The 27413-nt window shown below is 45.6% G+C and overlaps 1 protein-coding gene across 3 annotated transcripts in view; it reads left to right on the forward strand.

Moving 5' to 3' along the window:
- EEPD1 (endonuclease/exonuclease/phosphatase family domain containing 1) overlaps window positions 1-27413 on the forward strand; it is a 131563-nt gene that overhangs the window by 83037 nt on the left and 21113 nt on the right. For all 3 annotated transcript variants that reach the window (XM_041727472.1, XM_041727470.1, XM_041727471.1), the window contains exon 3: window positions 9457-9508. In XM_041727472.1, the coding sequence (XP_041583406.1) occupies window positions 9457-9508 (52 nt within the window). The remainder of the gene's footprint in view (window positions 1-9456; window positions 9509-27413) is intronic.

The following is a 27413-nucleotide window of genomic DNA, read 5'->3' on the forward strand; positions in this document are numbered from 1 at the left end:
AATTGTCTTAAGTGCAGTCACAGGTATCCTTATAAGACAAGCAGGGGGAGATTTGATAGAAGAGAAAGCATTGTGATCAAGGAGACTGAGACATGTCACGGGATGCTGGCAGCCACTGGAAGCTGGAAGAGGCAAAGAACACATTCCCCTCTAGAGCCTCCAGAGGGAGTGTGGCTGTTTGAACACCTTGATTTTTGCCTAGTGATACTGATTTGAGGTTTCTAGCCTCCAGAACAGTGAGAGAGTAAATATGTACTGTGTTAAGTTACCAACAATTTGTTAGAGCAGCCCCAGAAAACTAACATTAACACTATGAGAAAGCAAATCAGTGATGTGAATGAAGGGGAAGGGAAAAAAAAAAAAAAAAACAAAAACTTTGAGAAATGGTTCTGGAAAAAAAAAAAAGAAAGAAAAAGAAATGGTTCCAGAAAATACAAGGAAGAAAGAGAAAAATAAGAGACAAGTTTACAGATATGGAAGACAGAACTAACTGCCTATGTCCAGGTTATTGGTGTTGGTGATTACTAGGATCAGTGATCCAGCATCAGCTACCTCCCTGAGCTGCAGAGAGATTGGGTATGAGTACTTGCTCACCATGTTCTGAACACTATTAGGGAAAAGAGGTCCACGTCTGGGCATAGCCTGGGAAACATAGAGAATAACAAGGCCAAACGGGGGGAAATTCACAAAAATCCAAGTAGAGGAAGGGTAACAAAAATCAGGTTGACTTTTGACTTGTTCTCTGTAACAGAGAGTCTATGTCTATGGAAACTGTCAGAATATTAGAACACCTGGGAGTTTTCTGTTGTCTTGTCTTTAATTCAGATATGTTATCTGGTATCACTCCTCCTTACGTGGAATCTGGAAATATGACACGTTAAAACATCTTCTGATTTTCAAGTAATTTGGCAAACCATCTATAAAGTTTTGGGGGCTATGTTGTAACCCAACAATTTCATACTCAGCTGAGTTGTCCATTGTGTACGAAGCCAATAAGAAGGACATTCTCAGACAGGTGAGGGCTTAGGAAAACATATGAACATGTTCCTTATTTTAAGGTTTACTTTAAAGATATATTGTAGAAGTTCAAGATATTAAAAAAAATACAGCTCAAGAAAAGGTAGCATAGGGGTGCCTGGGTGGCTCAGTTGGTTAAGCATCCGACTCTTGGTCTTAGTTCAGGTCATGTGATTGAGCCCCATGTTGGGCTCCACGTTCAGTAGGGAGTCTGCTGGAGATCTCTCCCCCTGCCCCTCTTCCCATTCTCTTTGTAAAAGGAAGAAGAGGGGGAGGAGGAAGAGGAAGAGGAGAAGAAAAAGAAGAAGTAGTAGTGGTAGTGATGGTGGTGGTGGTGGTAGCACAAGCCCTGGAATCAGTAGAACTAGAAAGCAATTATTATTTTAAGTTTGGTAATCAAGCAAATAAGAGTGCCAGAAATTGTTCTTAAGACCAGCTATAGAATGGAATCACAACGTGACTGTACTCTGGATCTAAACTGTAGGGTATTGTTAATGGAAATCAAAAGGGAACAGGAGGTAAAGGTTTGTTGTGCTGCTTGTCTGGAAATAGGTTGGTAGCACAAAAGTTGTTTCTTTCTTCTTTTCTGATCTTTAGAAAAGTGTTAATAGCTAAATAAAGACCCCGAATAATATTAGTGCCGATATCCACCATTGACGGTGGTTTACTCTGAGCTAAGCAAGGTGCTACGTACTTCCCTTGTGCCATCTCTGGTCAAGGTCACAGGGTGGATACCAGATCCCTGCCTCCCACCTGCTATTCTTAAACTTCCTTTAGGTCCTGCAAGCAGTAGGTAGTACAGTTTGAACTGCAGACTGACTGCAGACCCCTTCCCTAATCCCCTACATTAATATGAAAACTTAGGGACGCCTAAGGGTGGCTCAACAGTTGAGCATCTCCCTTTGGTTCAGAGCGTGATCCCGGGTCCTGGGATCAAGTCCTGCATCAGGTTCCTGCTCAGTTGAGCATCTCCCTTTGGTTCAGGGCGTGATCCCGGGTCCTGGGATCAAGTCCTGCATCAGGTTCCTGCAAGGAGCTTGCTTCTTCTTCCGCCCATGTCTCTGCCTTCTTTCTGTGTCTCTCATGAATAAATAAATTTTAAAAATATGAAAACTTAAAGGTACACACTGGAGATCCCCCCCAAAATTTCTAGAACTACTCAAACCCTGGGAAGTAGAAAAGCATCATAAAAAAGACCACCAATAGATCCAAAAAGACCATCAATAAATTAAAAAAAAAAAAACAGAAAATATACAGAGTACTTCCTTTAACTTTAGTGCATTAGAATTATAGAAAATACAAAATGATACAATTTAAAACGCAATTACTTAGAGATAGAAAAATATAATCCAAAGAACCGTGGACTCTGATAAGAGATCAAATTAGCAATTTCAGACTTGGTGGTAGGAAGCAAAAAGGCTACGCAATGAAACTTGAAACAAGGATGTATATTCTCATAGAAAAAAATTCATGGCTTTATAAATAAGAAATCTGAATAATGAATACCTGACTCAAGAGGTAAATAGAGAAACTCAAGAAAACAATGGAAACTTGTAGAAAGGAATTAATGAAGGTAAATTTTGACCTACTTAATTAGAAAAAAAAAAAAAAGGTTGACTTGATAAATCCTGGACCAATTTTTTCAGAAGACCAATGAGGTAGACTGATTCCTCACAAACCTAATTTTTTAAATGAGAAAAATATCTATACATGTTAAAGAAAGAGGAAGAGGATATAACCACAGAAGCAGATGTTGTTTTTTAAGTTAAAAGTGATCACTAGCGGGATCCCTGGGTGGCGCAGCGGTTTGGCGCCTGCCTTTGGCCCAGGGCGCGATCCTGGAGACCCGGGATCGAATCCCACATCAGGCTCCCGGTGCATGGAGCCTGCTTCTCCCTCCGCCTGTGTCTCTGCCTCTCTCTCTCTCTCTGTGACTATCATAAATAAATAAAAAATTAAAAAAAAAATAAATAAATAAAGTGATCACTAGCATCATTCTGTGCTCAAAGTTTGAAAATCTGAATGGTCTGGACAATTTTCTAAGAAATTTCTAAGACATGGAAATTACCGTAATTGATTCAAGCAGTTGAAAACCTGAATAGAACAAAAACCATGGGATTGTCATAAGAGGAGTTTCCTGCTCACTGCTTAGCACACTAGTTTTTTTCTAACCTGCCAGCGTGAATTCCATGTAGATTGTTCCAGTGCTGGTGTTGTACTGGTCAGCGCTTGGCTTTGGGAAGGAAGGACGAGATGGCCAGTGTGTGTTTGGCAGCAATGGGGTGAGATGCTGAAGAGGACATGTCTGAGAGAAGCAGCGCCTTCCCGGGGAGCCTGCCTTCCCTCTGAGGCCTGTGTGCTCACTGACATCCGGGGGCTGTGTTTTCCCAGCCCCGAGCCAATGGTGGAAGAAAATATAGCATTAGGGAAAACAAGTCTGTATCTAAGATCCATGGCATCTTCAAAAATGTGATGATCAAGAGAGAACTCTTCCTTACTTTCTTCAGGGGAAGTTGATGTGGAGCCTTCCTTCAAGGAGAAGGGACAAGCATTTGGATTAACTGGGTTGCCCGAGTTTCTGAATTCGACTTCTGTGAAATGTCCTAAGTGGCCTCCATGTCCTGCATGGGGACATATGGATAGAAGGTCATCATTGTCTATGGCTGCTGCTGGGTGTGACTCCATCTTCTCTCCAAATTGTGCTCTTGAGCCCCCTGTCCCTCGCTGGAAGGTGCCTGGAGTGTCCCCTATGCTGTTGTTGAGATTCAGATCTTGTCTGCCAAAGATGGGAACAGGTGGGAACGCCTCCCTCACTTGCCTGGCTCCCGGTTTGGGCGGGTATGCTGGGTGCAGAACTTGGGTCTCACTGACTCCACTCTTGTCCCCTACTCCTACCCCACCCCAAACCATTCACACCAGAGCTATTTTATACCTTTTGTGGGCATCTTCTGTATCTTGGGCCTCTACGACATCACTGCCCTAACTCATCACTAGCTACCCCGTGCCTTTGAGGTACAGTCCAAACTCCTTAATATGGCTTACCAAACCTTCTAAGCAGGCCTAGCCCCACTTATTTTTCTACAGAATCATCTTTCAGCACCTACCCCACCCTCCAGATACCCCTGTGGTCCCTGGTCTACCTTCAGTCTCTGGTGGCAGGGCGGTGGAGGGGGGGGTCATGTTTGCTCTACCCCCTGGTTCCTTTGCTCCTGCTTTCTCCCACTCCATAGCTCTGCCTTGCTGAAGCCCATAGGCCTCAACCTTGAAGTCACTTCTCAGGGAACCTGCCAGCTTTGTGTAATGCCCTTCCAAAGGACCTCATGGCACCCTGTGTTTGCCTCTTGAGAGTGCATCTTGTAGCTGATGCACATTGCAGGTTCCTCCATTAGACTCAGAAGTTTGAAGGCAGAGGCTGTGTTTGCTCATCCCCCCCCATTCCCAGTACCCAGTAGTGCCTGGTGCATAATATATAGCCCTTAAATATTTTATCCATGTGGTGAGTGGATGGCTCCATGGTATATATACATCCTTTGTGCATTTACCAAATGCTGCTATGTCTCATGCACTATAATGTGTCACTTCATGAATGCAGGGTAAACTCAGTGCCAGAATCCTGAGAGGGAGGGAGCTGGAGTGAATTCTTGCCTCTGGTGCCCCTTTAGGCCATCCATCTGGTCTGGCCGCGTGAGTTTCTGCATAGTTGGGAGTTTGGCCTTTGAGTGTTTTTGCAGCACCCGTAGAGCTGTCTGCCTCTTATCTGCCTCTTCTCTGCCTTTTCGGGGACCATGAAGGTTCAGTCTGCAGCTCTAAGCCACCCCAGCCTGCAGGGAAGCCCTCCAGCTTCTGTCTTTTCAACTTTGCTGCGTTTCTTCCCTGCTTTCAGTGTCTGCCTGGCACTCTCCCCATCGCCCCCTCTAATTCCTTGGCAGACCTTGCTGTACCAGGCTCCATCCAGCTGAATAAGACCTCTGCCCTCAACCAGCTTACCTCCTTGTAACTCAGGCAAACATTAATCGCATGCCTCCTAGGTCTATCCAAGTGTTGTCCACTTTGACTTCAGAATTTGCCCCTAAAGTTGTCATTTTTCTAAGTAAAACACCGCTACCAGCTGCCTTTGTGTTACTATTTGCCTCTGTTCTCAGCAGAGTGCTGAAAAAGGAATTGCTTGTCATTGTCACTTCCATCTGATGGGACCTCTGCTGTTTTCAGAGGATGGTGACCAAGCCCCGGGCCTCACCATAAAGATATGCACTCTGGAGTCCAGCTTTGCCAGTCCACAGAACCCAGGAAGGTCTCAGATACACCTTCCCGGGCACATGCCCCAGCAGAAGCCTCGCCTCCTTGAGGGCAGGGACGCTATGTGCTCATCTCGGACACCCAGATGCCTGGCAGTTCCTGAACTATAGGAGGTGTTCAATATACATTCGTGGAATTTATAAAAGGACAGAAGGAGGAAAGGGAGGAAGGAGAGGAGGAGGAAGGAGTGAAGGAAGGAGGAGCAAAGCTGACACTGAGAGGTAAGGGTAAGAGATGAGAGGTGTCAGTTGGAGGATTTGGTAAAGGGGTTTGCAGCAAGTGACATTTCATCCCAGGGACTATCTGTATCAGATGAAAAGAATCTGATACCATAAATTCTGAAATAAATACTCCCAAATTGGAACGTTTCCAATAAGGGAGGAAATAACATTAGGGTAGTTATATAACAGGAAACATCTCATATGTTCTTAAAGGCTACAGCTCTAAGGAAGGGAAAAAACCCCACAGCTCCCAGAAGAAATCCAACAGTACAAGCAGCTGTAGCAGTAACTTCTTATTGACATGCATTGTTTCCATTTTGAAACTCCAGCCCTACAGATTTGAATGTCTTTTCATCTCCTTTCCACCCTTTCTCCCTTTCTCCCCCTGCCCCTAAAGCAATCTCATCTTGCATTGCTGCATTTTAGTAGTGTGGGAATGCTCCTGTTTCTTTTTTCCCTGAAACCGCCCCCCCATGTGTTAATACTGTTCAGTATTGGTTTTAGAGCAGATTTTTTAATTTATTTATTCATTCATGAAAGACAGAGAGGCAGAGAGAGAAGCAGGCTCCACATAGGGAGCCTGATGTGGGTCTCGATCCTGAAACTGCAGATTACACCCTGAGCCAGGGGCAGGTGCTCAGCCGCTGAGCCAGCCAGGCGTCCCTTTATTTTAAAGATTTTATTTATTCATGAGAGACAGAGAGAGAGAGAGAGAGAGAGAGAGAGAGAGAGAGAAGCAGGCTCTGTGCAGGGAGCCCGACGTGGGACTCGATCCTGGAACTCCAGGATCACGCCCCAGGCTGAAGGCAGACGCTTAACCGCTGAGCCACCCAGGCGTCCCAGTTTTAGGGCAGATGTTAAACGAGTTTAATCTCACGTGCCCGCTTCAGTAGATTGGTTGGGTCTCATTGGAGTGTTGAGAAGGATTCCAAACCTGTGTCTAAGTTAAATGGGAGCAAAGTTCACGGAGAGAGGTGGAGAGGGTTGGAGAGCGGCACTAGGCGCGGGTGGTTTGCCACGTCCTGTTCCAGGGGCAAGTCAGAGCAGGGGGTGGCATCCTTCAGGCTTTGACTTAAATGAGAGTCAACTGATGTTGTCTTAATTTCATTTTCCCTTAGCGCCTGGCCCTGTTGGTTTTCAGCTCATGTTCTGTGGTGGCGTGCATGTAATATCTTTGCAAGCAGGGCTAAAAAGAGAGTTGAATATCTTAACTGTGTTTAAACCTTTCCTCTGATCTGGTTGATGTCTGCTATCCGATCCCTTGAATCTGACTTCAAGGCCACGGACAGGGGCGGGAACAAGAGACTGCTGAAAAAACGTCCTCTGGTAGAACTATGTTCCGGGGGTTATTTCAGAAGCAATTTAAGCTTCTGAAACTCGAGCTCCAATGGAAAACCCCTCACTTAGCACGTAAGTCGCCATCCAAATCGGTGGCCTGGAATTTAGATTCGTGTATGGGGAATCAGAATGTGCTGAGGAGAGGCCAGGAGCTTTGACCGGCCACCGGGCACAACCTGTTAATAGCAGGCATTTGCACAGATGCCTCTAGTGCCTGTCGCCAAGGGGAAACATGCACGGTCATCTTTTTGAAGGCAGTCTTTTTCAGAGGGAGAAACTGAGGCCCGGCTGGTGATCCAAGCTGGATTGGGCCAGCTCTAATATGGACTGGGCCCTGCCAGTCGGTAGGAAATGTTCATTGGGTGCTTTCCGTGTGCCAGTTGTAGACACTGCGAGTGCAATGGTGAGAAGACCCTCCAACCCTCAGCCGCCAGGAGCTTCCTTGCTGTTTGGGAAGAGACAGGCCAAAGAACCCCAACACGTAAATGCTTTGGGGGACTATTAGCAAGTGCACTGAAGAAAATACAACGTGATGATCAGGGGTGCTGCTTGACCTCAGTGTCCAGAGAAGGCTGCCTGGAGGACGTGGCGTTCCCGGTGGGCCTGGAGTGCCACAGCAGGCCGGTGCTGTAAAGATCTTGGGCAGGACCCACGCCAGACCAGCAACTACACCGAGGTCCGAGAGATGAAGGAGAGCCGGTGTGGTCGGAGCAGAGGGGATGCCCCTCTCGGAGAGTTGCTGAATTGGGGGGGCTAGTGGCAGGGTCTCGTAAGCTGCAAGACTTCCCTTGCACGTCCTAGAGTTGCTGGTGTGTGAGCCGTTGCATTTGGTTGGATGTGCTTGCTTATTCGGAGAGGTTACGAGGAGTTCTGTCAACTCAAGTGAACCTTCTTGTGAGCCTAACCCGTTTCGAGGGAGGCTCGTGGTACAGGTGAGGGGCCCAGAGAACCCCGGCGGGGTGGAGCGCGGAGGCCGGTGACCATGCACGAGTGGCTCTGCGGAGAGGGAGCGTCGGGCACCACCGGCCCCTGACCTGCTCCTCAGGGCGCCCCAGGCTCCTCCCAGGCGCTGGGGAGTCCAGCCTCGTGTCCACAAGCGCTTCGGAAGCGGCGTGTCCTGCATCCGCTTCTGAATTCCCATCTCAGTTGCTGAGCACGGTCCGGGCTCCGGCCCCTAACGTGGAAACCGGTGGGCTGTGTCCACTCCACACCCCTGCTCTCCGCTCGGTGCCCTCACCTCTGCCGCTGGCCTTCTGTGGGTCGCCCTGTCCCCAGGCGGGGCTAGCCCAGCCCCTCCTCCAGGAAGCCTTCCCTGTCCCCCGCCAGCGCCGGGCCACCCTGCGCATCTTGGCCCGTGCCCTGGGCACCCTGCCTCGTGCTCTGTGGCCTCCAGGAGGCGGCGAGCCCCGGGCAGGGACCATGCCCTGGTCCTGTGCGCCCTCGGTTACGTGCACACGGTCGGGCACGGCCAGTGTGCAGCGAACGGCGGAGCAGGCCGTCCACGTAAGCAGGGATCGTAGCGCTCGGCTTGTTATTGTCAAGGGAAGGTTCATCCTGAACAGGGGCCACTGTTTTCTTCTTTTTCTTCCTCTGAATTAGTTCAGATCCCTTACATGAAAAACTTTTTTATTTTATTTCATTTATTTATTCATGAGAGACAGAGAGAGAGAGAGAGAGAGAGAGAGAGGCAGAGACACAGGCAGAGGGAGAAGCAGGCTCCATGCAGGGAGCCCGATGTGGGACTCGATCCCGGGTCTCCAGGATCACGCCCTGGGCCGAAGACAGGGGCTAAACCGCTGAGCCACCCAGGGATCCCCTGAAAAACTTTTTACAGTGAAATGTGCATAACGTAAAATTTGCTATTTGAGCCACTTACGAGCATAGAGCTAAGTGGCATTAAGTACATTCACACTGATGTGCAGCCGTGACCAGCATCGATCTCCAGAACCTTTTGGCCATCGCCAACTGAAACCCTGTACCCACTACACAGCAGGCCCCCGCTCCACTCGCCCCCGGCCCCTGGCAGCCACGCTTCTACTTTCTGTCTCTGAACTCGACTATGCTAGAGGTACCTGATAGAAGTAGAATCGTGCAATATTCGTCCTTTTGTGTCTGGCTTGTTGCATTTGGCATACGGTCCTCAGGCTTCCTCTGTGTTGTAGCACATGCCAGGACTTCCTTCTTTCTAAGCTGAATAATAATTCCATCTTATGTATGTACCACATTTTGTTTATCCCTGCATCCGTTGGTGGCCATTGTAGTTGTTTCCACCTTTTGGCTGTTGTGACTCATGCTGCTATGAACACAAGCGTGCAAGTTCTGTTCCAGGCCCTATTTTCAACTCTTCGAGGGTATATGCCCAGAAGTGAAATTTCTGGATCCTATGATGAAATCCACTTGTACTATTTAGAAACAGTTTTAATAGTTCTGAAATGGTCATTTCAATTCAAAGCAAAGGTTACTTTAGATGGGATGAAGCAGAAATGCAGGCTGACATGTCAAATTTTTATTCCCGTGACTTGGCTGATGGTTGGCGACGTGAAATGATTTGTTTTCAAGTGTGGTTTCAATTTTTTTCTTACAGCATCAAGCTTCTAGCTGTGCAGGAACTACTTGACAGAGAGGCCCTGGAAAAGGTAAATATTTTGTTCTTACTACCCCACATTCACAAACTTAGAGCAGAGTGCTACACATGGGAAAAATTCCACTCCCTGTCGCCAGTGACAGCACTTACTGCAAAGTGGGTCTGTTATTTTGTGTTAACAGTCAGTGAACCATGCAAAATTTTCATCCCAACTCCCCACATTGCTCATGTCCTGTTACAAACCCAGCGTTGCTCAGCTCTTTCAGGGTTGTGTGAAAGTGGAGGCTTGCCACGCTCTAGGGCAGCCTTTCTTTTCCTCTTAACACCAGGCACTGGACCCGACTCCATGCTGGCCACTTCACTCCATTTCTGCTTGTGGGTATTACTCTTTGGGCTTGTGGATGATAGAATGGTGGCCCAGTGAAGTTAGGTCACTTGCCCAAGGAAAATTAGCTAAGTGACAGAGTAAAGATCTGAACCCCATGGTTCCATTTCCCCAGTCAGTGCTTTTTCTGTTTAACAGGCAAGTCCGTGAGTTTGAACCCCTTTTAGGCTATTTGTTAGGACTAAGAAACTCCCTCCCCACCTCACACTAATGGTTCGCTATGCCCCAGAAAGGATATCCAGGGCCTCAGCTTTCTGTGGTCAAGTCAAGCACATAGCTGGGGATCCTTTGGCAGTCATGAGTTCAAGTTCTGTGTCCAAGGTGGGGTGGACTCAGGAAAACAGGCAAGACCAAGAGCCACCCCATTAGCCTCCCAACTCATACCACGCTGCTCTCCTGGGTGGCTCTGTCTCTTCCTGAGTATGTAGCTGTGAGTGCTAATTAGAATCTATAATGTTAATGTAAAAAGAAGTGGTTAGAGATAAAAACACTCAAGCAATATTATTTTATTTGTAGAATTTTAAATGGTCCGTCTGCTGGTTGGCACCAAAGCAAAGTGTTTAAGCACCAAACAGTGATGTGCGGGGAAGGGGCTGCTGAGCCCTGATTCCAAACTTAACATTCCTTCAGGCTGGTTTTCATCACAGATGAAACAGGGATAATGCTGCTTTCCTGACCTCAAAGAGGCAGCATGAGAACCAAATGAGTTAGAGTGGCAGAAGGGCTTTCCGAATGCCAAAGCACTTGACATATTAATTCTTAATTACTTATATTAATTCTTAATAGACATCCAGCCATTAAAATGTACGAGGCCCAGCTCTAAAAGATATGTTGGGCCAAATGACAATGTTGGATGTGGATTGTAGATTAGACCAAAGAATTATATCAATATGAATTTTTCCTGAGGTCGATAACTGGCACGTGTAAGAGAACGGACTTGTTCTTAGGAATTTATACACTGATGTATTTAGGAATAAAGGGGCGTGCTATTTATAACTTCTTCTTAAATGATTCCCAAAAAAATAATGGAGATATACGTATATATATGTGAACTAGAAGGACGCAGAGCAAGCGTAAATGATAAAGCAAGTGGGGCATGGCGAAGACAGTTGGCCCTTCTGGGTGAAGGAATATGCAAAGATTCTTTGTACGTTCTTGAAATCTTTAGAAAGCTACCTCTCCAAAACCAATTTTCTTCTCAGTATTCTCTGAGAATAGTTTTTTGTTGTTGTTGTTATTTTCCTCATCAATGTAAAAAAAAAAACAACCATCAGACAAAGCTCATAAACACATGGCGTCCATGTACTGAGCTGTATCAGTGTAATGAAAATATAGGCACTGAAAGTATCGATTAGGTCTTTAAGCTGTGTTAGTGTTAGAGAAGCGGAATCTCGGACTCCACACAGACCCCCAGAATCCGTCTGCCTTCTAACAAGACCCACTGAGTTGTGTGCACTAAGACAAGACGCAAGAAGCTGCCCTGAGGGGGATCACTTACGATCACCATCCCTGCTGCTAACTAATCCACCCGAATAGAGAACCTCTGAGGTGTCAGATTTTTGCTTTTGTAGACAGTGAAGCTCTTTTTTTTCCCCTTCTTCTTATTTTGCACCAGAAGAGAAGTAAACATCATCATTCTATTTTAAGAACCTGGTTTTTAATCTTTAGTTTTCCTGCTTCTTCCTTTCATTTAGAAAATAGTCTTATTTAATTTAATAGGTAGAGCCAGAAAGGCCTCAGCTAGACATACATCCTGCAAACTTCAAACCCCTTTGACTAACTTTGTGGCTGGGCTTCCGATGGCAATCGGCTTTTGGGCTTTGCAATTACTGAACTCCCGAGATCCGCCGTGGTGGAACTGGTCCAGCTCCAGACGTGGTCCCCAGAGCAGGGACCTGCTGCCTGCGTGCCATTCTCTTTTAAGATGGAAGCTGTTCAGGGGTCATTTCTCTCATAGGTACTTGCAGGTTAAGCCAGACCAGCAGATAGTCAGATTGTGTTAAACATAATGTAAAAGGCTGAAGAGAAGCAGTCTCCTAGGTACTTAGATTTCTGGTGCTTTCCCCCAGTATTAGGCATTGTTATTATGGTCTTAGTATTATAGCTTCAAATTACCAGCCATCTGCCCGACTTGTACTTTCCTGGGTTTTAGATAAAAAACCTGTCCGCTGTAAAAGTGGTGAGATTTTCCTGGCTTCCGCAGGGCATGGAGCCAGCTCAGGGGAGGCTCTGTTATGCGAGAGCCGAGGTGCCCTCCCGGCCTCAACCCTTTTTGGCTGCTGGACCTGGCCGAGGACCTTCCTTGGAGGCCCCAGCCCCCTATATAAAACTGATCTCTCTGGTTCCCCTCTACCCTAAAATTCTTGCGATTTACTTTCTCAGTTGATGCTCGATCATGTTGTGAAGAGGGAAAAATTCTTTTTTTTTCAAACTCTGGTTTTGAATATTTTCTCTGCTTCTCTGCCCCAGGGATCCTTACTGGGCTTTGGGGCCTTTGCGTTTCATCTGCCTTACTCACCATTAAAACACACTTTCTAGGGCAGCCCGGGTGGCTCAGTGGTTTAGCGCCGCCTTCAGCCCAGGGCGTGATCCTGGAGACCCGGGATAGAGTCCCATGTCAGGATCCCTGTATGGAGCCTGGTTCTCCCTCTGCCTGTGTCTCGGCCTCTCTCTCTCTCTCTCTCTCTCTCTCTCTGTCGTGAATAGATAAATAAAATGCTTAAAAAAAAAAAAAAAACACTTTCTGGGGAGATGTAAGTGGTGAGTATGTGCCCAGTGACCCTCACACACAGATCACTAGGGTTCCAGGTTTTGCTTCTAACCCTGCTGTCTTAAGTCCAGTACAGTAGATTGGGGTGGACGTTAGGGACCCCTGGGGGGATTAGGTTTCTGAATTTCTCTTCTCTACAAATACTGCAAAACATCATTTCCTGGAGCTATGTCAATCGTTTGTCATTTATTTAAAAAATAAGCTATAAACCATAGAATTAATAAGCTAAGTCTCTCTACCAATTTCTCGAATTAAACTGTTGAGGAATGTCTGGGTGGCTCGGTTGGTTAAATGTCTCCCTTCGGCTCAGGTCATGATCCCAGGGTCTTGGGATTGAGCCCCACATCGATTCTCTGTTCAGCTGCTTCTCCCTCTCCCTTTGTGATCTCTCTGGCTCTCACTGTCTCTCAAATAAATAAATAAAATCTTTTTTTTTTTTTTTTTTAATTTTTTATTTATTTATGATAGTCACAGAGAGAGAGAGAGGCAGAGACACAGGCAGAGGGAGAAGCAGGCTCCATGCACCGGGAGCCTGATGTGGGATTCGATCCCGGGTCTCCAGGATCGCGCCCTGGGCCAAAGGCAGGCGCTAAACCGCTGCGCCACCCAGGGATCCCAATAAATAAAATCTTAAAAAAAAAAAAAAAAAGAAAGAAAAACGACTATTGGAACCATGAGAAGATTACTTAATATGCATACATGTCAGGACACAGGAGGACACCCCCCGCCCCCACGACAGAATGTTTTGCATTTAGCCGGGCTTTGTCATCAAGCATCTATCAGGTGCCAAGAGCGAGGACCTGCTCTGAGGAGGAGGCACACCAGCCTGTTCTCTCAGTTCTCTTTGCTTTAAGTGTGGGACGCTTTTGTTTTTCTGAACTTAAGGCACACAGACTTGTTTCCCAGGCTTTATGCACAGGCCCGTCTAATGCCTTGAAACGTGGCATGGCATGAAAGGAAATAAAAATATTGGTACAGCTTGATTTTAGTACGATTGGTTTTCAATGACCCTTTCAAACAGCTTCCTGCAAAGCTGCAGACAATAGTTTGGCCGTTCACTCCAGCTGGAGGTCACCCTGTGGCTGGATGGGCCGGAGGGCAGTGCCCCGGCTGACCCAAGCCGGGATCTGAGTCCGCCCGAAAAGCTGCCTGTGTGAGGTTCAGGCCACCTGGCACTTGGCCATTGCTGTGCTTCCCCCGCCCTGGCCTCTCACCGCCAGCTGACCGAGCCCACGCTCTGTCCCCTGGAACCCTGGCTCGAGGGCTCGAGGGTGCACACACTGGGGTTGAGTCCAGCTCGGAGGTTCACTAGCTGGGTGGGGGGTGTCTTGGGCAAGTTATTGATCAGATTCGGTTTCTTTTTAACATGGGGGAAGCTCACAGTAATACCTACCTCCCTGGGATATTTTTATGAGAATCAAGTGAGATAATGTGTGAGATCAGAGAGATTATGTAGAGAGTGAGCACCGGAGTGATGGTGGCTAGTGCTGTCTCTGCTACGGAGATGATCCCCGCCGTCACCGTCAGCATCATCAGCATCACCAGCATCACAGATACCTCTTTTTTCTTCTTTCTCAAGAAGCCCAAATTGATACTGAGCTGATGCCATTAAAGGACATCGAAAAAGGAGTTACCACCCCTACCCTCGCGCCGTTTGGCAAATTTCTAGGACAAAAGGCCTGCCGGTCTCCATGCCTGTTCTTGGATATCTTCCCTAGAATTTCAGCTATGAAGCCCAACTCTGAGTCTAGTTTTCCTGCAGATGGAGCAGATGATCCCACAAAGCCCTTTTGGCACTTTACCTGTGAGGTGACATGTATAACATTTCACCAGCAAGCCCGGAACTCAAAAAACCTAACTTGATACTTGCACATAATGGCTAGTCAGGGACTTCGGCAGCTGGCCCCTCGTGGTGGGCAGGGCAACACTGGAATTCGAAGTTAGTGGCTTCCTGGGAACTTTTTTTTTTTTTTAAGATTTTATTTATTCATGAGAGAGAGAGAGAGAGAGAGAGAGAGAGAGACACAGGCAGAGGGAGAAGCAGGCTTATTGTGGGGAACCCAGTGTAGGACTTGATCTCGGGTCCCCAGGATCACACCCTGAGCTGAAGGCAGACGCTCAACCACTAAGCCACCCGGGCGTCCCTCCTGGGAACTTTTAGAAGGAAATAGGAGGTAAATAATAGTTGCATCGATGTGTATGAATAACGTGAGGATGCTTGTATCTGTAACTGGTGACCAGATTTCCTGAACATAGGCACAAGTACATACGGACGCTCTAGCTCTAACATCACATGCTTTTGGAGTGTTTTCCGCTGCGATTTGGACTTCCAGTTCATTGAGTTTGTGTAACAATCGAGTACTTAACACTGTGCCTAAGTTATACTGAATACCAAGGGGGCTAAAGTTATATAAATACATTTGAATGGAATCTATAGAATCTCAGAATGCCAGAGCTGAGGGCAACTGTTCAAACCCTGGAATCTAACCCTGTCGTCCTGCAGACGGGACATGGAGGCCGAAGCACCTGAAGCGTCCCCCTGGCCCAGGGTCCATAGCAGTTGTTATGGAACTAGGAGTGACCGCAGCGGATGGGGCTCCATTCCAGGGCTCCCTTCAATACCACTGCTGCCACCTCCCATCGTCTCATTTGATCTGGACATTAGCTTTAGCAGACTCGATGGAAGCTCCTGCCTCTGCATCTTCCAGGAGGGGGAGCTGAGCCAGAGGGTCTGTCCCTGGCCAGGTGATGGAGAGCTGAGACTCTGTCTTTGAACAGTATGACTTGTAGTGGGACGGACACAGGCATGTCGTGTTTGTCTCTCCAAGCAACCTTTGGTCCCACGGGGGAAACAGAGAGCGTGGGCTGGGGGCTGGAGGAGGAGGTGCTGGGAGGTTCAGGGCTCCGGATATGCAGACTGTGCCATGGGAGCATCCGAGAGTGGAGGCGCTCACAGGGCCGCGAGGGCTGCGGGAGTCCCAGGGCCTGCAAGGAGGGCAGTAGGGAACACGCAGCAGACACCCTCCGCGTAGACTCCGTGTCAACATGAATAACTTCAAGAATCTTGCATAAAGTCTACTTAAAAATACCTTTTAAAAAATAGCACTCTGTCTTCATTTAAAAATGTCAGAATGAGATTCCTCAGCTCCCTTGGTTTATTTTTTTCTCCCTTGCCTGGCCCTTCGTGTACTCTGAGCCTAATTCAAATGCCAACTTGAATGGTCAGTATTCATGTGTCTGTTGCTTTTTTTTCCCCCCAAAGTAGCTTGAGCCAAACCAGTGTCTAAGCATGATTAAACTCATTGTCATCATGTTTCCGGCAGGCAGCTTGTTACCTACCTTAAGGGGCCAGGAAGCAGAAATGGAGACCCCTGTGAAGCTAAGGCTCCCCATTTGCTGTGTGGAGTCTGGCTCAGGCCCACTACCAGGCGCCACAGCCACCCCCTCACCAGCTCTGCTTCCTAAACTACACACTTGGACCCCACCCCTCTTCTGGAAAGGGCTGTTGGCTCAGGTCCCCCCAGGCACCTCAGCTGCCAGAAAATGGAACATCTTAGTGAATTATGGGCCAGGCTTCACAGTTCATTAAAAAAAAAAAAGATATATTTTCTCTTTATTCTTTTAGAATCACCAAGATATCATGTATTTTTAGGGGCTCCCACTACCTTTCTTTCTTATTCTTTTAGAATCACCAAGATATCATGTATTTTTAGGGGCTCCCACTACCTTTCTTTCTTTATGAAAAGCTTTTATTTGAAGTGAGCAGAATGAAGAGTTCCAAATAGAGCTCTTAAATCCCCTTTAGCTTTCTTAGCTATCAAGGATACACAAATTAAGAGATTCTTTTAAATATATTACATTAGAAAAGATATTTTATTTTACTTTTTTAAAGATTTTATTTATTTATTTATGAGAAATACAGAGAGAGAGAGAGGGGCAGAGACCCAGGCAGAGGGAGAAGCAGGCTCCATGCTGGGAGCTCGATGTGGGACTGGATCCCGGGTCTCCAGGATCACGCCCTGGGATGAAGGTGGCACTAAACCGCTGCGCCACCGGGGCTGCCCAGAAAAGATATTTTAAACAATGGTATAGAATGTTAAAGTGGCGATACAGGCAGGGTCCCCATTCATTGCTGGGCAGCACTGGTGATGAGGCACTGTCCTTCTGGAAGCTCCTGGGCAGCATAGCCTTGCCCTTTAGCCAGTAATCCTATTCCTGGAAGGAAATGATCCCTAAGAACAGAAAATAAATAAGCATGTTATATCATTATGAATAATTAATAGCAGTTGAGTGCTCAGTGGGAAGGGAGGTGTTAAACAATCTGGGGTAGCAGTCCCCAAACCTGAAATGTGTTGCTACTTGTCCTACTTTCTTCTTTGCTACTGTCCTATTTCTCTTCTTTCCTGTACTTGGAGTTTCCTGTATCTTACACGGCCAGCCTTCACCCTTCCTCTGCTCTCCTGAACCCCTAGGAGCCTGGCCCCTGGCCCAGTTCATCTACTAAATCATAGCTTACCCTAGCCAGCTTCTAACCCGAAGCATTTTTATTTGAACTTTTTTTTCCTTTTTAAAAAACCATGAACTGATTTTATATAGAACTTAAAAATTTATAGGCAGTTGTCCATTTTTGGTCATTTCTGCATAACTGTTTCTATTTTTGTAATGAATTCATAATGATTTTATATTAATAAATATTTCATAACATTTTGAAGCCACTTACAAACAATGGTAGGAATTTGGGAATGGGAAAAGGAAAGAAACCATACCTGAAGCTTGTCTTGTCTAGGTGAGTCTGAACCCACGGCCGCCTTCTACCTCTGATGGTTTGTCCCTGGGGCTATCCTTCTTAATGGCTTTGTGACTTTGTCTTCATACTCTAGATTCATTATTTCTTTGCCTCCTAATTGATTCTGTATTTATAGGGGAAAAAAGGAGAAATCTTATCACGTCCATATGGATTGCAAACTCAGCAGAGACCAACGCAAGGCTTATAACAAGAGCAGAAAGATAATTTCATTCAGGCTTCAAAGTGGAGGGGGCCTTGCAAAATCACCACTGTCCATGTTTTGCTAAGAATTATATTATCATCAACTAGAGAGAGTTTTGCTGGCCTCTTGTAGCTGCTTATAAATGATGGGCTGGTCTTGTGCACTTGTCTAGTCAATGATTTAAACATAGTGTGTCCGTGTTAGTATTTTTCCTGTGCTGACTGACTCTTGGTTTGTGATGCTCTCTCTCCTCTTCAGGAGGGCATCTGGAGGCTTCAGTTCTGGAAATGGCAGCGTAGCTTATATCAGTATAACCTTCCCTCAAATAACAATGATCAGCTCTGGGTCAGATGAAAGAATGGAGACCTACCCAGAGCAGGCAGACGCAGGAAAGCTGGCAACCCTGGAAAGAAGGAGCCAGCTCTGGGTGAGATTCACATCTGCTGGACTTTGCCTCTGATCACATTGCCCATCTCTGTGTGCAGCTAGAGTTGAGGCAGGAGATCTTTTGGGGGATATCATGAATCTTCTCTCTTTTTTTTTTTTTCTGGGTCCGTCTAGCTACAGGTTTCTTCTTCTTTGTTGTGCTTTTCAAAGGACTTTTGAGTTTATTGTTTCTCCGTTATTTTTTTTTTATCTTCTATTTCATTCATTTCTGCTCTGATCTTTCTCTTTTCTTTTGTTATCCTTGCTTTGGGTTTAGTTTACTCTCCCCCCCCCCCCACCCCCACACCCCACACCAAGTGTCTTCAAGTGGGAGATTAGGCTATCGATTTAGATCTTTCTTTTCTACTAATATAAGCATCTATAGCCATAAATATTCTTCCAAACACTACTTAGATGACTCCCATAAGTTTTGGCATTTTGCATCTTCGTTTTCATTCATCTCAAAGTGTTTTTAGTTTGCCTTGTGATTTCTTCTTTTCTTCCCATTGGGAATTTACAAATGTGTTGTTTAATTTCCACTTATTTGTGGATCTCCCAAAATTCTTACTGTTATTGACTTCTAATTTTTTCCCATTCCACAATGGTCAGAGAACATGGCTTCACTTGACTTTAGTCCTTTTAAATCCTTCAGAGCTTGTTTTATGGCTTAGAATGTGATTTATTCTGGAGAAAGTTCCAGGTACACTTGAGAAGAAAGTATATTCTACTGTTGTTTGGCTGAGTGTTCTGCAAATGTTTACAGGTCTATTTGGTTTATATTGTTGCTTAAATCTTTTATTTTCTGTTAATTTTCTGTTTAATTGTTCTAACCATCATTGAAGATGAGGTATTGAAGACCCCACCTATTGTTCCTTCAATTCTGTCAGTTTTGTTTCATGTATTTTGGGGCTCTGTTATTTGGTGCATATAAACTTATAATGGTTATGTCTTTCTGATTGAATGACCCTTTTATTATTATAAAATGTCCTTCTTTATCTCTAGTAACGGCTTTCATTTTAAAGTCTATTTTTCTATTATTGGTTTAGCCATTACAGCTTCCTTATGGTTGCTGTTTGTACGATGTGTCTTTTTCTTTTTACTTTCAATCTTATTGTGTCTTTGAATCTTAAGTGTATCTCCTGTAGCCAGCATATAGTTGGACATTGTGTTTTACCCAATTTGACAGTCTCTGCCTTTTGATTGGGTTATTTAATCTAGTCACATTTATTGTTTTAAGATTTTATTTGAGATATAGAGAGAGCATGACTGGGGTTGGGTAGAGCAGAGGGAGAGGGAGAAGCAGACTTGCTGCTGAGCAGGGAGCCCAATGCGGGGTTCGATCCTGGGACCCTGAGATCACAGCCCAAGCTCAAGGCAGATACCCAACCGACGGAGCCACTCAGGTGCCCCAGTCCATTTACATTTAATGCTATTATTGATACGCTTGAATTTACAGCTCCATTTTACTTTTTGTTTTCTATATCTTGTGCCTCTTTTGTTTCTTTGCCCCCTCTTTCACTGATTTCTTTTGTACTAAGGGAATATTTTCTAATGTAGCATTTTAATTTCCATAATGATTATTTTCACTATGATTTTGAATTATTTTCTTAGTAGTTTGCTGTTGAGTTTAGCATATAAAGCCTAATTTATCAGATTTATACTAATTTCTTTCAGATTAGTACTAATTTAATTCCAATGAAGGATAAAAACATTACTCTGTATTCCCCCCTTCTCCTTTTTAAGCTGTTGTTATACATGTTACATCTAACTACTATGCTACAGACCCAACTATACAGTGTTAGACTCATTATTTGTTTATCTTTTGAAGAAGAAAAGAGAAGTACAAGTATTTATTTATAGCATTAGCTACATTAACCTTTATATTACCATTTCCAGTTTACTTCATTTGTCCCTGTGGGTTCACATTACCAGTTGGCATCATTTTCTTATTGGCATCTATCGGGCATCATTACTTCATATGTATATACAAATGGATGAATGAGTGGGTGGATAATGGGTGAATGGGTGGATGGATGTATGAGTGGGTGGATGGATGGATGAATGGGTACATGGATACATACATACTTATATGCATGCATACATGGTTGGTGGGCAGACAGATAGAATATATTAGATTGCCGTATAAAACTTTATTTACTGCTCTGAGTCATGGTAAAAAATTTTTTTTAAAACTGCTGTCCTAGAGGTTGTTGGCTTGGAACAGGGGAAGAGGCTTGCTCTTAGTTGAAAGGCTTTCATTACTTGAAAGGCTTGCCCTTAGGTATATCCTGAGCCCTTTCCCCCTCTGACCTCTTTAGCCTCTTGACTCTATTTTGCTTCTCAACAAGAGAGAAAACGTGCTCAACTCACTGTATTCCCTTCAAAATTGTTGCATGTAGCCACTACCTTGCCTAAACACTCACATAGCCACAGTGACAGGAGTTACATGCAATTTCCTGCCTTATTTAATCCACCCTCAAATGCTTCTGTTATCAGGAAATGCTAACAATGAGCTGGTACTGAGAACTTTCAATTCACTTTTTTAGAGAATTCTGAGACTTTTTATGAGTGATTCATTCTTTCATTCATTCATTGCTTGAGAGCATGACTTTGTACTTAGCAAAGTTTGGGTTAGTTTGTCATTTTAAATGAAACAGAAGGTCAGGTAGGTAAAACTGTTTTTGCTCGGTTGCTAAAAACAGTTATGCTGGATGCTCTCCGTGGGTAAAATTATCCTGATTGAGCTGGTCACTGAGGCTTGCTTTGTCAGAATTAATTCAGTGGAGAAATCTATCACATTGTTAGCTACCCATTTAGAATGAGTAATTCCTACAGCTGATAAAATATTTTTTTTATTAACCTTCAGGAGGCATTGAAATGGTGAGCTTGGGCAAATTCCAAACTTCTGGGAAAGCATCCAACCTGCTTTCAGAGATTTTTGATCTATCTTGGTAGAATTTCAGGAAAGTGTACTGGCATTCCTTATGAATGCAATTCAAGACCCCTTTCTAGATCCTAGACTTGGTTTCTCCTCCCCGTTCTGACAGTGCTGCCTTGCACTCCTTGCCTCGCCCCTAACCTGTCCCACCTAACTCTTGTCCATGAAACACAGACCCATTTTCTCAGGCAGAATTAATTTGGTTGGAAGAAGATAGCCAGAGAAAACAAAGCAGCTCCCCCTAAATAAATTATTCTAAAATTACCTGCCCTTCTAGTTACCTGTCTGTGGCTTTCTGCATCAGTAGCCAATCAAGGGATGTATTTAATTAAAAAAAAAAAAGAGAGAGAGAGAGAGAGATGTATTTAAGTGACTCTGTAGAGTCATTATTGAGACACAGAGAATCTTTCTGATGTGTCCAACCCTAGGGATCCACCAGAATCAGAAGTGCCCAGGACTCAAGCAGGATCCCCAGCATTTATAAGCCAAAGACTGAACTTGGAAGGAAAAGTGACAAGTTCTGGGGGTTTTTTTGCCTGAATTTCCAGCATTTGCACCAGCTCCAGAGATGGGGGTAGGAGCAGTGGGGGTGGATTAAAGCCTTTCCTCCCTTGATTACAAAATTATGAGGTTGTAGTTTTGTATGACTGTGAATCTTCTCTATCAGGCAAGACTTGTTTCCCTTCCTCTCTTCACCTGGCTGAAACCCCTAGTTAAAGAATAAATTGCTGCCTATCGATTATACATTTTCTCATTACCCAGACGTCCCTGTTGTGCACTCTGTGTGGCTATATTTGTGAATAAGAGGGGAAGAAGTAACAAGTATTTTTAGGCTTCATTTTAGGATGTGACAGGGACATATTTTGGTGTTGTTTTTGGTGTTTATTTAGTAGAAGCATTTAATTTGCTTTTATTTATGAAAAAAAAAAACGCCATGTGTGTACATATGCCTGCACACTTGCACGTCTTCTTCCTGGGTAAAGTTCAAGCAAACTGATCAGTATTTATACAATGGCTAGAAAAGTGAGATTTCCAGAAAACTTGAAAGCAGAGAGAAAAGTCAAAACATATTTAGTCTCTGTAATTTGATTTTGCTTCAGTCCTTCATTTATGATGAGAGCAGACAACCCTTCTAAAACACCAGGTGGATCATCTGACTCCTCACCTTGTTCCTACTTCAGTTGGAAGCTGAAGGGCACAATGGGGTCAGACAGACAGGGATGTGGGTCCTGGCCTAGCCCCTTGCCTTCTGGGTGATCTCGACCCCGCCAGCCCCACATTTGTCATTTCCCCAGCCATGGTGTGTGTCTCATCAAGCAATGTGTGCCAGGAACCAGCAGTGGCCTTTGGCTCGTGGTGAGCTGTCTGGTCGACAGGCTGTTTTGGTTATGACTCATTAATGTGGACTTCTCCGTGTGCCCTGCACAACACGGTTCTGGCATCTGTGCCATGGTCCATGCCCGGTGGATGACTTGATTTTTCTAACACTTCTCTCGGCCCTGTGGGCTTTTGTTCGGCCCACCCCCAGTAATTTGAAAGGAGCTGGACAGCCTGTAAAGCTCACCTCGGGCCGTTATCTAAGTACCTCTGGCCAAAAATGTAATGGAAGGGGAGGTTGTCTGCAACATAGTTTGGGGATTTGGCTTCCCATTTCTCCCATTAGCACAGAAAGCTGAGAAGCGATGAGTCTCAGGACGTTCTCCAAAATGAGAACGCTATTTCGCGAACCACCACCTATAGTTCTTGCTGCTATAAAGTGCCTGGGGGTGAAACATCGCAGGCCTCTCCGTCTCTTGCTGCCCACGCAGAAAAGAACAATCGAATATATGTAGTTTGCCCTCAAATAATTTAGGAGATATGAAGGCTTTAAAGTGTAGGATTTGGCATCATGCGAATCAAAATAAAAGAAGTCATGAATCAGTAATACTTTCACCCACAGCTTTGAAGTCTTTATTTTTATGATTATTGTTGCTAAGGATGGAAGGCTGCATAAACACCATTTGGAATAGCTGGAGGCTGGTGTTTTAGAAGAAAAATGGCAACCAGAGCAAATTCCCTGAGGGTCCCTAAGAGCTAATTTTGTTTAATGTGATGGTGCCTGAATAACTCTGGCTTCTTCACAGGGACACATAGGGACGCACTGGGAGCTTTGCAGCCAAGCCTGAGTCTAAGAGTGAACGAGTTGTCAGTGTTTAGGGACTGACAAAATCCATCTCTGGGAAGAAAAGATGTGGGTGTTCTTGGAGGAGGGTAGGGATGGGGAGCTAATGTGAACCGTGGCTTTGTGCGGCTTCTGTTCTGGATTATTTTCTTTGGATTTAAATACCTAAATAATGGTTTCCTACCCTCTTGTCTTGGCTTTTTCTCCCTCCTATCTTCCTTTTCCACGTCCCTACCCTTTCTGTTGCCATATCTGAAACCTCAGAAGCAAAAATACTCTTATTAATAAATTGTCCTGTGGGATGGTTTTTGGAAGTTTAGTGATACTCTTCTCCTGATCTATACACATCTTACCCATTTTTGTGCCTATTCACCTGAAGATATCAAAAAGGGAAGGAGATTCTAGAAAGGAAGAGCTGCAGCTGGCTAAACCAACACGGTTTGTCTTAGGAAATGCTATTTTCCTCTTATAAGCATGGAAACAGAGGCCTTTTTGCTTATAGGTAAAATGTTGTAACATAAATGGTTGACATTTCCCATCAAAATTTTGGTTCAGCACTTCATTAGGAAGCACTGAAACTGTGTTGTCAACCCTCATTGTTGGCATGTTTCTTAGGTGATATAAAAATGTTAGCATCCGTGGAATGGCATATTCATGGCCTGGCCACCCCAGGGTTTCTGCTCCGAATTGGGGTGCTTCACTCTGCCTACAGCTTTCCTACGCTCTCCTGAAATAGCCACAAAATCCTCCAAAACTCAGTGCTATTTTCAGACCTGCTTCCACTTACAATAATTTGTTTCAATCATTACTCACAAGTTTAGTGCCTAATTTGGGACAAATATTTATTTTATCTGCCCTGAAACGGTCTTTTTTGAGCTTCAGAGAGCCTCTATTGCAGGGATTACTGGTGTGGTCCTCTTCCAGGTGCTCAGTGACCATGTGGTGGGAGCACCAGAATGACCCGCATCCAGAGGTGGCACTGACCCCCTGTTCCCTGCCGGGTGGAGGGTTCTGTGACAGCCCGTGCCTGAGTAGTGCCTGGGGTAGCACCTGGTGTTTGTTGAATGAACAGAGTGGTTCCTCTGCTTTACCTTCAACATCCAATCCATTGTCCAAGGCACTTTCTTTGTGATCAACATAAAATTCCCATCCCATAAAGTTAACCACTGCAGACTACATTCTAAAGGGCATCATCCGGTGGCATTTAGTTTATTCACAGGGTTGTGCAGCCATCCCTTCTGTCTAGTTTTAAGACATTTTCATCATCAAAAAGGAAACCGGGTACCACATGAGGAGTCACTCTCATTCCCCCTTCCGTGGCAACCACCGGTCTGTTTTCTGTGTCTATGGGTTTCCTCTTCTGGGCATTTCATATAGATGGAATCATACAGTATGGCCCTTCTCACTCGTATAATATTTTTGAGGTCCATCCATGTCAGACAGGTATTAATATGCCATTCCTGGCGGTGGGTCACTACTGTTGCTTTATGTGGATAGAGCACATTTTGTTTATCACTCATTGGTTGATGGACATTGGAGTTTTTTTTTTTTTTTGAATCTTTGGGCTGTAGTGAATAGTGTTGCTGTGAACATTCACGTACTAGTATTGGTTTGAGTACCTGTTTTCATTTCTTTTTTTTTTAATTACATGCAAATTTTATTAAGAATTTCAAATTAACATATTTCAGATTTCTAGCATGGAATAGAACCACTTTGGGACCGAAGCAATGGCGTAGATAAACACCGATATCCCTTGCAATGCCAAATTTATTAAGAAAACAATTCCTCCGCAAACCACATCCCCTTTATATAACAAGATGAAATAGTATCTTCCCCTTCACTTTGGCAATAGCCATTACCTAAAGGAATGAAAAAGACAAATATTGGGTCTGCCACTTAATTAAAAATGGGATTCTATCTTTAGATTAAAACTTTTTAAGTTCAGAAAAGGCTGAGATCAAATGAGCCTTTTGATCAGCAAAAACAAAAATCAGCAAAGAACGTCTAATCAAACAACCAAAAGCATTTTGAAAATAAAGAGGGAAAACATAAGGTGTTTTCATGTTATTTTTTTTTTTTTTTCCTACACATGCTCACAACCGGTTAAGGATTTCCAGGAGTTAATTAAAGTCTCAGGAAGGAAGGAAGAGCATTATACAAATAACAAGATGTGTTCAGATTCCATGATCTTAATGCTAAGTTTTCAACAAGGAAGTTGAAGGCAGGGATCCTCTTTCCGTGGCCTTGTCCTCACAGAATGGCCCGATCTGTATAACCACCCCAAGAGCACATGGGAGACCTGTGCCACCTGCTTTAGAAATATTAAACCAGCGTGGTGGGAACAATTTGTATCCTCTTATTACCGATGAGGAAACCGAGGCACGGAGCAGGGGAGTCATCACTTGCCCAAGGTAAGTGGCAGGGCCAAAGTTTTGATCTTTATGCAGCCTCTCTCTAGAGTCTGTGTCCCGAAGTTCCCCCTTAACTAATGGACATGACCCCACTGACATCACAGTGGAGTAGACATCCCACCGAGTTCTGGCCCAGTGATCCCCCCACCTTTTGTACACACCTGAGGTCAGCACAGATAGATTGACAGCAGGACAAATTCTCTAAAGAGACCTTTTAATTAAAAAAAAAAAGGCTAGAGGGAAAAAATAAATGTGCAAGTGGTCTATCTGAAGGTGAAAGAACCTCAACTGTTTATGAAGGGTCCCATCGCTTATATCAGGGCGTTAAAAAGAGAAAGCGTCGCTTCCTCTCCGATTGTACGTTTTGGGGCTTAAGGTCTGGGGGGTTCACTCTCCACACTCTGAAGATCAATCGGGAGGGTCTCACCTATTTAAATAGACTCACCTGTGATACACGGACGGCACCGATTGGTTTTCAGAGACGAGGATGTGATCATGGTAAATGCTCCCTTCCTGAGGATGAAATCGCTTTGAGCAGCTGAGGGTAGAATTGGTCTTAGGTGATTTTAGGGTGTTGATAGTGAAATGAAATGAGCCTCAAAAAAAAAAAAAAAAGCAGAAATTCCTCCTGCCACTGAAAGGCCCAGCCCCACGGGATGGCCTGCCACGTCCGAGCCCCGCAGGGGCAAGGCCCGCCGAGGGGACGAGGAGGCCATGTGCGTGGCGCCCTGGTAGCGGGAGCAGGGCCCTGAGCCGCAGGGCTGTGCGGAGAGCCAGGTGCTTTGAGGAGAGCCACGGAAGGTGAGGGTGCTCTCCATGGCACGGGTGTTCTAGATCTCTCTACAAGTTATCCTATAACGAGCTTGTGTTCCTTGACATCCGGGCATAGGCTTCGATGTAAAGAGAAGGGGGAAAAACCCCACCGCAAAATGATCACAGTCTTCGCTCCCATCTGAGGTTAGGGGTCTTCACATCCAGAGACCTTTGGTGGAGAAAAGAACCTCTGGAAGTGGCCCTGCGGGGCGACAGTGACAGGCAGCCGCGGCCGCTGCCTCCCCTGCCAGCCCAACCACCGCCTCCACGTCAGTTCCCCCTGCAGAAAAATGCTCCAGTTGCCCTCCAAAGGCCCTTCTACCCCTTCTGCTAGTTTTTAAGCCCCTTGTTGGGGAAACAGGTGGTGAGGGACCTTTGGGGGCGCAGAGGAGAGGCCACCAGCACCAGCAAGCGCGTGCGGGTGTCCCTTCCCTGGACTCTCTAAGAGCAGCTAATGGTTAGCTGCTGGTGGAGGCTGAGAAACAGCTCTGTTTGCTCTTCATCCTCCTCAGCGGATAAGCGTGCCTACCCAAGGATGGCCAGCCACCCAGAGTCCCTCGGGGCCCCAGGGAAGAGCTAGGCCCGTGTGCAGGGGTGCGGGGCTGCAAGCCCATTGCCCGTCTCCACTGCTGGTGGTGGGTGAGGTCTGAGCCTTGGGTGGGAGGAGCTGTGGTCTGGCGTGTTGACCTCTGCAGAGCTGCCCGAGACCCATCATGGTCCCCAGGTCGTGCGGCCTGGTGCACTGGTGACGGAGCAACGTTAGCACCTGGTAGTCGCTGTAGGTCCTAGGTCCCGAGGCCCAGGTCTGGGTCCCCAAGGTGCAGGGAGTGTGTGCACCGTCACGCGGCACAGCCGGTAGGCCTGTGTCTCCTGAGCTGTCCTCCTCTGTGCATCTCAGCCGTCGAGCCGGCCAGACGGGGTGCTCATCCTGCGCGGCCCACCTGCCGGCCCAGGTGACTTCACCCTGGTACTTGGCCTCGCGTGTCAGATGGGAGTGTTATTACCTGCCCCACGGGGTTAGCGTTAGGGTTACATGTGAACATCTGTGAAAAGTGCCTGCCGAAT

This window comes from Vulpes lagopus, chromosome 13 (genome assembly GCF_018345385.1).
Source record: "Vulpes lagopus strain Blue_001 chromosome 13, ASM1834538v1, whole genome shotgun sequence".
In the NCBI taxonomy this organism is placed as follows: Eukaryota; Metazoa; Chordata; class Mammalia; order Carnivora; family Canidae; genus Vulpes; species Vulpes lagopus.